At 45.5% G+C, this 12,851-nt stretch overlaps 1 protein-coding gene across 3 annotated transcripts in view; it reads left to right on the forward strand.

Annotated features, from left to right (window-relative positions):
- Nucleotides 1-12,851, forward strand: part of COLQ (collagen like tail subunit of asymmetric acetylcholinesterase) — a 130,403-nt gene that overhangs the window by 82,496 nt on the left and 35,056 nt on the right. For all 3 annotated transcript variants that reach the window (XM_088445450.1, XM_088445451.1, XM_088445453.1), the window contains one exon: nucleotides 1,505-1,585. In XM_088445450.1, the coding sequence (XP_088301576.1) occupies nucleotides 1,505-1,585 (81 nt within the window). The remainder of the gene's footprint in view (nucleotides 1-1,504; nucleotides 1,586-12,851) is intronic.

The following is a 12,851-nucleotide window of genomic DNA, read 5'->3' on the forward strand; positions in this document are numbered from 1 at the left end:
ATGGGAAAGGTTGTTAGAACAAATTGCACAGAAACACAAAATAAATATCATGCACCTTCCTTCAAAATGCTATTCTCTCTCTCCCCAAGATACATTTAATAGCATTTCTTATATCGGTTGCTCGGCAACAAGACATGACTAGTCAGTGCAGATAAGATTTGTTACATGTTGGACACATCTAAAAACAACACAATGTAACATAAAAAGATAATCAGATGCCTGTTGTTTTTTTTTTTTTGGAAGCCCAGTTCCAAAATAATCCAAAACCCAAAAATATGTAATTGCTCATACACACAGACATGATCACCATGTACCTCCTACTGTTACTGTGAGAAGCACTGCTAAACTATTTAATGAGTAGGGTTATTATATCAAGGGCATTTCTGTGGAAAAACGAGGGTAAGTTTAACAAATACATAATGTTGGACTGGTCCTCAGGAATACTGGGGAAATCCCCTGTAGGCCCCATTGCTTGGTGAGCAGAGTGACTAATTACCATGAGCATACCTCACAACATTCATGTTGCTAAATGTGGGTCCAAAAAGGGGACATGGAGCAGAGAAAAGCCCTGTTTTGCGGTAAACAGGGCTTTTCTCTGTTTGGTGCTATTCATAGAGCGGGTTACCGTGGAGAAGTTAATCTCAGGATGGCGAATGGATTCTTTTTAGGGGAGAAGAGCAGTGAAGACGGCTGTCTCCCTGCCTTCTCCCAGCTCTCTCCATCCCCTTCTTTTACTTTCCACAAAATACAAACTAGGAATGAATTTAAACAAATGACTTGGCGCTGAATTCAATTATCCTCAAAGTAAGAATTTACAGCAATGCAGTGCCCGGGGGTTTTCAATTATAACCCGTGGCAGCCCAGGTTGCACTTAACACGAATTTCTAGTCACCTCCTCCTGAGACTCGAACAAAAATCTACATTAAGTTGGGCTTTCTGCCCTTATCGTGGCATTAACCCTTAGCTCCGGGTACTTATCCCAGAATCTATGGGTTAAAGCGCACTAGCCGCAGATTTACAGCACAAGGAAAAGGGCTTCTAATCGAATACCTTTGGGCATTAAAGCTCGAGGCTACAACCCTTTTCCTCATACGGTAACATATTGAGGATAATTGAATTCGGTCCTAAGAATGTGTTGTGGAATTACAACAAATGAATGATTTTTCTGAGTAAACCGAGATGTTCTTACATTATAGTTCTACCTCTTGTACAGCATATCAGATTATATTATTCAGGTTTAGTTTAACTTTAATGCTCGCTTCTAATAACTAGCAAAATTGTGTTATCAGAACAGACTTAGCTTAAATTCAGTTTGTGGCTGGAGTGCTTTCTGTCTGGAGTCTGAATTGTCACAGTAAGTGTATGGTTTATGGTCCCGTTTCTTGGTGCTACAGAGATTCAATGTTGCTCACAAATGCTTTATGAAAGAATATGATTATTTTAGGAGACGTTGTTCTTTTCATGAGATTCTGGTCTAATTGTCTTTTCTTTATTATATCAAAAGGGAGAGATGGGCCCAAAAGGGGAGACAGGATTTCCTGGAAATAGAGGACCTACTGGGAGACCAGGAAAACGAGGCAAACAGGTACTGACATCCTTGGTGCGATCTTCCTTTTGTATTATTAGGTACTGACATTGTCAGCTTAGTGTCACATAGTTTCTGAAGTACTTCAGATCATACATATAGCATTTGCCAGACAATATGGAGACAAAAACATCCTACCTCAGTCACCTGCTATATCTCTCTGTGCCTTTAGTATACAAGCGCCATTGACATTTTGAAAATGTTCATTTATAGAATGCATGAAAGTCACTGATGTCAATTCCCAACCACAATGATAAACTATATGTATCCCTGCACATGGTAAGGTGGGGGACTTATGATCTGATCTTTGTTTGCAGCCCATAGGACTGCATACAAAAATCTGGGAGTCCGCAGTGAGATGGGGGCTGAGATTAGTTGCCATTGCCGTTGTACCTGCACTTCACCCTGCTCACACCTAATGTAATTGAGCCCTTTGTGCTATGTGCATTAAGCTTATTGATGTTAAACATCCAAAATGTATACTATTACTAACTGAATTGAATCCCAATGAATTAATTATCAAATCTGTGAGGGTTACATTAGCATCAGGAATAGAACAAATATTGCATTAGAATGTCTAGCGTGGCTTCTGCAAAAGTTCTGGCACTGGACACCAATTACTATGTATTGCCCAGGTGTTATGTAGTCACCATCAAAGACTTTGGTCCTCTCCATGATATGTACTAAACATTACTATGCCTCATAAAGCCAAAAGAAAGTTGAAAGAAGCTGATCATAAATTTATAGTAGATTTTCAATGTTGGTTTAATATTAGCACATGTGGAACATGCAGGGTGTGGCATTACCATGCTGCTGTATTGCCCCCATACTGGCACTGTTGTTTACTTATCCCTTATTTAACTCATTCTCAACTGCTAACAGTTTAGGGTTAAGTTAAAAGAGAACTATGTTCTAAGCTGCCATTTATAAACCGCTGCTCAATATGGGTCTCGGCTTCCCCACTGAGTACTGGAAATCCTGGGACATCACAGTGGTGATGTTATCAGGCATTTGCCTCAGTGTAGGGAAGCCCTATCTGCTGCAAGGGAGATTTGTCTCACATCTCCCCTGTCAGCACTATACCTAATACTGTATATTTCTGGAAGCTGTATGTACTAGTGAGGTATACTGTGCACTGTGTATTACTGGTAGGCCGTCTGCATTACTAGTGCAGGAGGCAATGTGTATTACTAGTACAGTATATATTACTGTGTATTAATGGGAGGCAGTATGTATTACTAGTGCAGCATGTTTTACTGTGTATTACTGGGAGGCAGTGTGTATTACTAGTGCAGTGTGTATTACTGGGAGGCACTGTGTATTACTGGTAGGTCGTCTGCATTACTAGTGCAGGAGGCAATGTGTATTACTAGTACAGTATATATTACTGTGTATTACTGGGAGGCAGTGTGTATTACTAGTACAGTATATATTACTGTGTATTACTGGGAGGCAGTGTGTATTACTAGTACAGTATATATTACTGTGTATTACTGGGAGGCAGTGTGTATTACTAGTACAGTATATATTACTGTGTATTACTGGGAGGCAGTGTGTATTACTAGTAGAGTATATATTACTGTGTATGAATGGGAGGCAGTGTGTATTACTAGTAGAGTATATATTACTGTGTATTAATGGGAGGCAGTGTGTATTACTAGTGCAGTATTTTTTACTGTGTATTACTAGGAGGCAGTGTGTATTACTAGTGCAGTATGTTTTACTGTGTATTACTGGGAGGCAGTGTGTATTACTAGTGCAGTATGTTTTACTGTGTATTACTGGGAGGCAGTGTGTATTACTAGTGCAGTATGTTTTACTGTGTTTTACTGTTTATTACTAGTCCAGTATATATTACTGTGTATTACTTGGAGGCAGTGTGTATTACTAGTGCAGTATATATTACTGTGTATTACTTGGAGGCAGTGTGTATTACTAGTGCAGTATGTAGTACTGTATATTACTTGGAGGCTGTGTGTATTACTAGTGCAGTATATATTACTTTGTATGAATGGGAGGCAGTGTGCATTACTAGTGCAGTATATATTACTTTGTATTACTGGGAGACAGTGTGTATTACTAGTGCAGTGTGTATTACTGGGAGGCAGTATGTATTATTAGTGCAGTATGTATTATTGTTTATTACTAGTCCAGTATATATTACTGTGTATTACTTGGAGCCAGCGTGTATTACTAGTGCAGTATTTATTACTTTGTATGAATGGGAGGCAGTGTGTATTACTAGTGCAGTATGTTTTACTGTGTATTACTAGGAGGCAGTGTGTATTACTAGTGCAGTATTTATTACTTTGTATGAATGGGAGGCAGTGTGTATTACTAGTGCAGTATATATTACTTTGTATTACTGGGAGGCAGTGTGTATTACTAGTGCAGTATATATTACTTTGTATGAATGGGAGGCAGTGTGTATTACTAGTGCAGTGTGTATTACTGGGAGGCAGTGTGCATTACTAGTGTAGTATGTATTACACAAGCTTGCCTACTCTCCTGGGACTGCTGGGATCCTCCTGAAAATCGGGTGCCACTCCCGGCACCCCGCAAGAGTAGGCAAGAGCCCCGGAATGGCGGCCATCCCCCCTGCGATCACCGCGAAAGTGGCCGGGCCGGGGGAGCGATGACGCGATTCGTTCTGAATCGCGTCATCGTAGCCCCGTCCCCTGCTTTATAATGCTGGTAATATCGGCATTATAAAGCGGGGGGCAGGTCCGCATTAGCCCGGTCCCTGCTTTACCTGCCTAAACCGCCCCCGCCTGCCAAAATGCACTGACCTGGCAGCCCGCTCCCAGAGGGGGCTGGCCAAATGTCGGTAAGTATGCTGTGAAGCAGTGTGCATTACTAGTGCACTATGTATTACTGTGTATTTCTGGGAGGCAGTGTGCCAACATTTTTAGTTTACTACAGACCCTTGGGTGCAGTGTGTATTTCTGGGAGGTACAGTAGTGTATATTACTGGGAGGCAGTGTATATTACTACTAGTGGTAATATGTATTACTGGGAGGTAAGTAGTGTGTATTACTGGGAGGCCGTATATATTACTAGTGGTAATATGTATTACTTGGAGGCAGTGTGTATAACTGGGAGGTAGATGAGTGGGTATTACTAGGAGGCAGTGTATATTACTAGTAGTGATATGTATTACTTGAGGAAGTAGTATTACTGGAAGGTACAGTAGTGTGTATAAATGTCTGGGAGGCAGTGTATATTACTACTAGTGGTAATATGTATTACTGGGAGGGAACTAGTGTGTATTACTCGGAGGACTGTATATATTACTAGGGGTAATATGTATTACTTGGAGGCAGTGTGTATAACTGGGAGGTAGATGCGTGGGTATTACTAGGAGGCAGTGTATATTACTAGTAGTGATATGTATTACTGGAGGAAGTAGTATTACTGGAAGGTACAGTAGTGTGTAGAAATGTCTGGGAGGCAGTGTACATTACTAGTGGACCACTAGTAATATACACTGCCTCCCGCTTTATGGCGGACTGGCCATAAGGGCCACCGAGAGAATTCCCAGTGGGTCATCGTGCCTTTGGGGCCGCCTGTCAATCTGTTTGTTTTCTTTAGAAGTGACCCCACCCGGGGCAGGTTGAGCGTGTTTGTGATGTATCCCTGGGCCAGTTCACTATGGAATAATTTGGCCCGGCATCCAGCCATATTGACTCCATAGCCCTCCACCTAGAGAGCCAGATCTCGGGAACCACTGCACCACCCCACCCATCACACTCATACAGCTGGAATCGGTATGATTTACTGGCGGACAGGATGCCGGGGGTCAGAAGGCCAACAGCGGTATCCCAATGTTGAAAATCCCAACAGGGGCTGGAAAGTAGCTTACTGAGTAAGCTACTGAATCTTACCGTGAATCCGCGGTCTGGTGGGAGGTCGCGGGGCTTATTGATGCAATTATATGATAATCGCATCATTTGGCTCCTCCCCTATATATGGCCACAATTCGATGCATTTTCCCATGAAGGGGCGGGATCTAATGACACACTCGTCTGGCCCCGCCCCCATCACTACCAACCTGCATCTAATGAAGGAGCCTTCTCTCGGGAAGTTCCATTCAGATGTCGGCAAGTAGTGATAATATGTATTACTAGGAGGTGAATTAGTGGGTATTATTGGGAGGCAGTATATATTACTATTGGTAATATGTATTACTGGGAGGCAATGTGTATTACTAGGAAGTACATTAGTGGGTATTACTGGGAGGCAGTGTATATTACTAGTAGTGATAAGTATTACTGGAGGAAGTAGTATTACTGGAAGGTACAGTAGTGTGTATCTCTGTCTGGGAGGCAATGTAAATTACTGGGAGGCAGTATATACTACCTTTGGTAATATGTATTACTGGGATACAGTGCAGAGACGGATTTAGACCTCATGGGGCCCTAGGCAAGATACTGGTTTGGGGCCCACCAGCCTCAAACAATCCTGTGAATATACTACAGTAGGTGTCGCTGGAGCAAGATACACACATCATTATACATACATATATATATATTATATATATATACACACACTCACACACCAAATCCAAATGTCCGGCACTCAGAACAAAAGAAAACAGCCTGCTCCAGTCAGGGCTGCCATCAGAAACTGTGGGGACTGATAGAATAGGCAGGGTCCTAACTCCAACTCCAGCCACACAGTGTCTCTCCAGTTCTAGCGAGCCCCCTTCTGTCTCCCTAGCCAGCCCCCCTTCAGGGTCTCCAGCCTGCCCCCCCTTCTGTCTCTCCAGCCCAAGTCAGCCCCCATACTTACCTTGTTCTTGTTGCTCCGAGACCTAACCCCCACGCACCTCTTTTTCTGGGGTGCGGATTGAATGGCGGGGATGTGGGCAGGCGGTGAAGTGGGTGGGCAGTGGGATTGCAGGGGAAAATGCAGGATTTGCAATTTACCTATATAGATAGGTAACCAGGAGGTGCCCTTCTGGATATACAAATATCAATACAGCACTGGAGAAACGGCAACACTCACGGGTACTAACATGTAAGACTTCAAATGACAAACAGTGTCCGTATTCACCGTTTCAGTCTGGATTTTTATTAAGAACATTCTTGCTAAAACTCCAGATGGACTGAAACTTTGGGCACAAACGCTGTTCGCCATTTGAATTCTTGCATAAAAGTAACCGTGAGTGGTGCTGGTCCTCTAATAATTATATATATATATATATATATATATATATATATATATTGTGATAGGATCGCTGGTAAAGTGGTCTGTGACAGGGACATTTATCCCAGATTCCTGTCTTATGTGTTTTAAATCCCCAGGAGAAAGTCTGCAGTGTAGCAGGCTTGAGTCTCGGCTTTTTGAAAAGCCGGTTTGGGACCTGGGGGTTGTGGGTGAGAGGAGAAGGAGGGCTCCACCCACGGCCACTCCAGGTTTTGGTTCTCGCAGCCTGGTAACAGGCTTGATTGGGTTCCCACCTGAGGGTGGCCAATATAAGCCTAGCGTGTTGAGGGCTGATTGTCTCACCTGGGAGAGCAGGCAGGGAGTTTGCTCAGAGACACTTGGAAACCTAACTGTGAGTGTTGTGCTGTGCCTTTGTTGCTGGCGAGGGCATTAGGCCCTGCCAGGTTCTGGTAGTGAGGGAACTACCTGTGAAGTTAGTGCCCCGACAGGGCTAGGATTTATATTTATGTTTTCTTTATATTTCTGACATTGTACAATAAAGACTGGCGCCGACCAGCTTGTACTTGCATCCAGACTGGTGTGCTGCTTCCCTGCTGCTGTGTGTGTGTGTAAGGAAGGAGTCCTCTACCCAGGAGAGGGACCCCCTAACCTAACTGTGTCACAATATGGTGGAGAATGCGGGCACCACACACACTGAAGTTGCAGCAAGAGGAAAACTTTCCATTTAAAAATTAAAGGGACAGACACCCAATTTGTGAGTGTGGAAATAACACTGTGTCCTAGGAGTCCCATAGAGGAGGCGTCAGCCAATGCTCAGAAAGGCAAGGTTCAGCTTCCAACCTACACCCCAGGACAAAATGGAGGACATTATTAAGGCCTTGCTCCAAGCTACAGCAGCTCAGCAGGAATCTACCAGGGCTCAGCAGGAAGCTACAGCAGCTCAGCAGGAGACTAACAGACTTCAAAAGGTCTCCATTGAGGAAAACAGCCGGGCCATAAGAGAGGTTGTACAGCACCTGGTCGCCCGGCCCAGAGGGGTTACTACTGGTCCTCCCACCCCCACTCACTCCGTACGAGCCAGTCACTTCCTCCAAAAGATGACTTCGGGCGATGATGTGGAGGCCTATCTCACCGCGTTTGAAAGAACGGCCGAAAGGGAGAGTTGGCCCAAGGAGCAGTGGGCAAGTCTGGTGGCACCTTTTTTGTCTGGGGAGCCACAAAAGGCCTATTTCGACTTATGCCTGGCTGATGCCAAGGACTATAAAAAACTAAAACAGGAGATCCTAACTCGCTTGGGAGTCACCACCTTTGTTCGTGCCCAACGGGTCCACCGCTGAGAGTTCCATAGGGACAAGCCTCCACGTTCACAGATGCATGACCTCGTCCATCTGTCCTCAAAATGGCTACAGCCCGAGACGCTGACGGGACCACAGATCGTGGAAAGGGTCGTGATGGACCGGTACCTGCGATCATTACCTGTGACTCTGCACAAGTGGGTGAGCCATGCAGACCCTAAGTCCGCGGACCAGTTGGTCGAGCTGGTGGAGAGGTACGTGGCGGCTGAGGAGCTGATGAGTATGCCCCACTGAGCCCCGATAGCGCACCGGCGAACTCCCACAGACACTGGTAAGACTGTTCCAGGGGAGAAGGGTGCTGGGCGGTGGAATGTACCTAAGACTGAGGGTGTAGAACCTGGAGACAGGCCTGCAAGGCCAGGAAGGTTCTTGCCCCATAAACGACTAGACATTAATATGACTCAGTGTTTCCGATGTGGTGGCTTCGGCCATATTGCCGCTAATTGTTCACTTACAACTGAACCTATGCAATGTGATACTGCTCATGTCTACCGCAGGGGGTCTTTCTTTGCACAGACAGCCTGTACGGCTGACCGGCAGGCTGAGACTGATAAGCACATGTGTGTACTCACTGTAGATGGCAACCGAGTAGAGGCACTGTTAGACTCTGGTAGCTTGGTGACACTTATAAAAGCTGAGCTGGTGAACCCCTTGAGGCATACAGGGAAAACTGTTGGTGTGACCTGCATACATGGGGATACTCGATATTATGTTACGGCTGAGGTGAACATCGAGACACCATGTGGCTCTGCTATAGTTTCTGTGGGTTTGGTGCATGGTCTGGTGTACGATGCAATATTGAGGAGAGACTTTGCTCACTTCTGGAAGTTGTGGGAAAGCCGTTTTGTTCCAGAGGTGAACAACCCCGATCCATTTGAGAAGGTTGTCGATATAGTGGAGGAGGGAGTTTCTTCTGAGTCAGAGTTAATCCCTTTTCCTACTATGGTTGGCGAACTAGAGAATGCGGAGCGTGACGGTGGCCCGCCAACTGATGTGCCTCCCATTAAGGTGGGAAGTGTTGTTGGGCCAGTGGGTCGTCTGCCTGATTTAGAGGTCAGAAGAGAGGTCTTTGCCGTGGAGCAGTTGAATGACCCTACTTTGGTAAAAGCCAGGGAGAATGTAAAAGTAGTTGATAGTAAACCCGTAGACCCTGATAGTCCTTTGTCCTATCCCCACATGGTAATGTGTCAGGATTTGTTATATCAGGTGACTAAGAAGGGGGAAGATATTGTGGAACAACTAATAGTTCCCAAAGCCTACAGAAGAACAGTGTTGGATCTGGCCCATGGTCATATAACGGCAGGCCATCTAGGGGTAGAGAAAACCACTGAGCGAATAATGCAGAGGTTTTTCTGGCCCAGGCTTCATAAAGAGGTATCTGACTTCTGCGCATCCTGCCCTGAGTGTCAGTATCATGCTCCCAGACCACATTTTAAGGGTCCACTAGTTCCATTGCCTATTATAGAGGTGCCGATAGTGAGAGAGCACCTGGAACAGGCTCAACAGGCACAGCAGAGGGTATACAACCACAATGCTCGGTTACGCAGCTTTGCTCCTAGGGACAGAGTGTTAGTGTTGGTTCCCACTGTGGAAAATAAACTTTTGGCTAAATGGCAAGGCCCCTTTGAAATCTTAGAAAGAGTGGGACAGGTCAATTACAAAGTTTACCAGCCGGGGAAAAGAGAGCCGGAACAGATATACCATATAAATCTGTTAAAGCCCTGGAAAGATAGAACGGTACTATCGGCCGTCCGAGCCCCTCCAGTAAATCCAGGGCCCTTAGTTCCCGAAGTGACAGTGGCAAAAACCCTGTCGGCAATTCAACAACAAGAGGTCAAGGAGTTTCTGATCAGAAATAGGGTGCTGTTCTCTGACGTACCTGGGAAAACCTCGGTCATTAAACATGACATCATCACTGACCCAGGGGTTAAAGTTAATCTAAAGCCCTATAGGTTACCAGAAGCACAAAGAGAATCGGTGTCGAAAGAAATTAAAAATATGCTAGAGTTAGGGGTTATTGAAGAATCACATAGTGAATGGTCAAGTCCCATTGTGTTGATTCCAAAGCCCGACGGGAGTGTGCGTTTCTGCAATGACTTCCGAAAGTTGAACAGTGTTTCAAAATTCGATGCCTACCCGATGCCAAGAGTGGATGAACTGATTGAGAGACTAGGGACGGCAAGGTATTTAACCACTCTTGACCTAACCAAAGGGTATTGGCAAGTACCGTTAACCGAGAGCGCCAAACAAAAGACAGCTTTTTCAGCGACAGAGGGCTTGTTTCAGTACAAGATGTTGCCCTTCGGGCTACATGGGGCACCTGCTACCTTCCAAAGAATGATGGACAGGATTCTAAGGCCCCATAGACGGTATGCGGCTGCTTATCTGGATGACGTGGTCATTCATAGTCCTAAATTGGCAGTCTCACTTACCCAGGGTACAAGCAGTGTTGGACTCCATCTATAAGGCAGGTTTGACAGCCAACCCAAAAAAATGTTGTCTAGGCATGGAGGAAGTAAAATATCTGGGATACACCATTGGCAGAGGCCTGATAAAGCCTCAGCTCAATAAAGTTGATGCCATACAAAACTGGCCACGGCCTCTGAATAAGAAGCAGGTGAGAGCCTTCTTGGGAATTACGGGGTACTACAGGAGGTTTATACACAACTTTGCCACCATGGCAGTCCCACTGACTGACCTGACCAAAGGCAAACAAAAAGTCATGGTAGAATGGAGTCCTGAGGCAGAGAAAGCTTTTCAGGAGTTGAAAGTAGCGTTGTGTTCCCAACCACTCCTGATGACTCCTAATTTTGACAGGGAATTCATAGTACAAACCGATGCATCAGAAGTAGGTATAGGAGTGGTCCTGTCCCAGAACAAGGAGGGTGAGGAACACCCTATTTTCTATCTAAGTAGAAAGTTGAATGTACATGAGAGAAACTATGCCACAGTGGAGAAGGAGGCGTTGGCCATAAAGTGGGCATTAGAGGCTCTCAGGTACTACTTGGTTGGAAGAAAGTTCAAATTCATCACTGACCATGCCCCTTTGAAGTGGATATCCGAAAATAAGGACAGTAATGCGAGAATTACGAGATGGTTCTTGGCGTTACAAACTTTTAAATTTTCAGTGGAACACAGGCCAGGAAGCCAGCTGGCCAATGCAGACGCATTGTCACGCGTTCATTGTTTGGGGGCTTCAGTTGTTCCGCCCCATAGGTCGAAACAAAGGGGGGGGATATGTGATAGGATCGCTGGTAAAGTGGTCTGTGACAGGGACATTTATCCCAGATTCCTGTCTTATGTGTTTTAAATCCCCAGGAGAAAGTCTGCAGTGTAGCAGGCTTGAGTCTCGGCTTTTTGAAAAGCCGGTTTGGGACCTGGGGGTTGTGGGTGAGAGGAGAGGGAGGACTCCACCCACGGCCACTCCAGATTTTGGTTCTCGCAGCCTGGTAACAGGCTTGTTAGGGTTTCCACCTGAGAGTGGCCAATATAAGCCTAGTTTGGATAAGGCTGAGTGTCTCACCTGGGAGAGCAGGCAGGGAGTTTGCTCAGAGACACTTGGAAACCTAACTGTGAGTGTTGTGCTGTGCCTTTGTTGCTGGCGAGGGCATTAGGCCCTGCCAGGTTCTGGTAGTGAGGGAACTACCTGTGAAGTTAGTGCCCCGACAGGGCTAGGATTTATATTTATGTTTTCTTTATATTTCTGACATTGTACAATAAAGACTGGCACCGACCAGCTTGTACTTGCATCCAGACTGGTGTGCTGCTTCCCTGCTGCTGTGTGTGTGTGTGTGTGTAAGGAAGGAGTCCTCTACCCAGGAGAGGGACCCCCTAACCTAACTGTGTCACAATATATATATATATGCACAAATATATATGCATATTGATGTAAAATCCTGGTTGTCGGGATGCTGGCGCTCAGAATGTCAGCGACACAATCCCGACACCGGTCAGAATCCTGGCAGCATCATCCCGACGGCAAGTAGTAGGATTAAGGGTATATATATATATATATATATATATATATATACATACACACACACCATTACCATATGACTTCAATATATCACAAAAGAACATAGTATAAAACCCATAATATTAATATACCCCACCGCACAATATACTACTACACAACCACACAAAACATTACTACACAACTCCCAGATACAATACTACACCTCTCAACCCACCTCACCCCCAATAATATTAGTATACAACCCTGTGTGTATGTGTATATATATATATATATATATATAACACTATAAGAATTATTATTCACTTACCCAAAGTGTAACTGGGTCATCATGTTGCTGCACCTGGCAGAACACCAATGGTCACAGCCGAAGGATGTTGCTCTTTGGTGGGGGGCAGGTGGTTGGAGCCGGAGGAGACTGCTTGTCATACTGCGAAGGGGGGAGGGCAGGTGGACGGAGCCGGGGTAGGATGCTTGCTTCACTGAGAGAGGAGGGGGGAGGTGGTCGGATGCTCGGAGCCGGAAGAGGCTGCTTGCCATACTGCGGAGGGGGGGAGCCGGAGGTAATGGAGGAGGAAGATGGCTGCACTAGGGTGTGACTGTCACTGCGGAAGGGGCGGGGGTGCTGACTACGCTATAATGCGGGGGGGACGCGGAGGAGAGCGCAGAGGAGAGAGGTGTAAATGCACTGACTGCACCAGTTCACACTGACGGACTTTAGATGCTGGCTCTTCCTCCCCCGCACAGTAGGGGCAGGGCCCCGTTCCTT

Source organism: Taudactylus pleione, unplaced genomic scaffold, assembly GCF_031769625.1.
Source record: "Taudactylus pleione unplaced genomic scaffold, aTauple2 ptg000380l, whole genome shotgun sequence".
Lineage (NCBI taxonomy): Eukaryota > Metazoa > Chordata > Amphibia > Anura > Myobatrachidae > Taudactylus > Taudactylus pleione.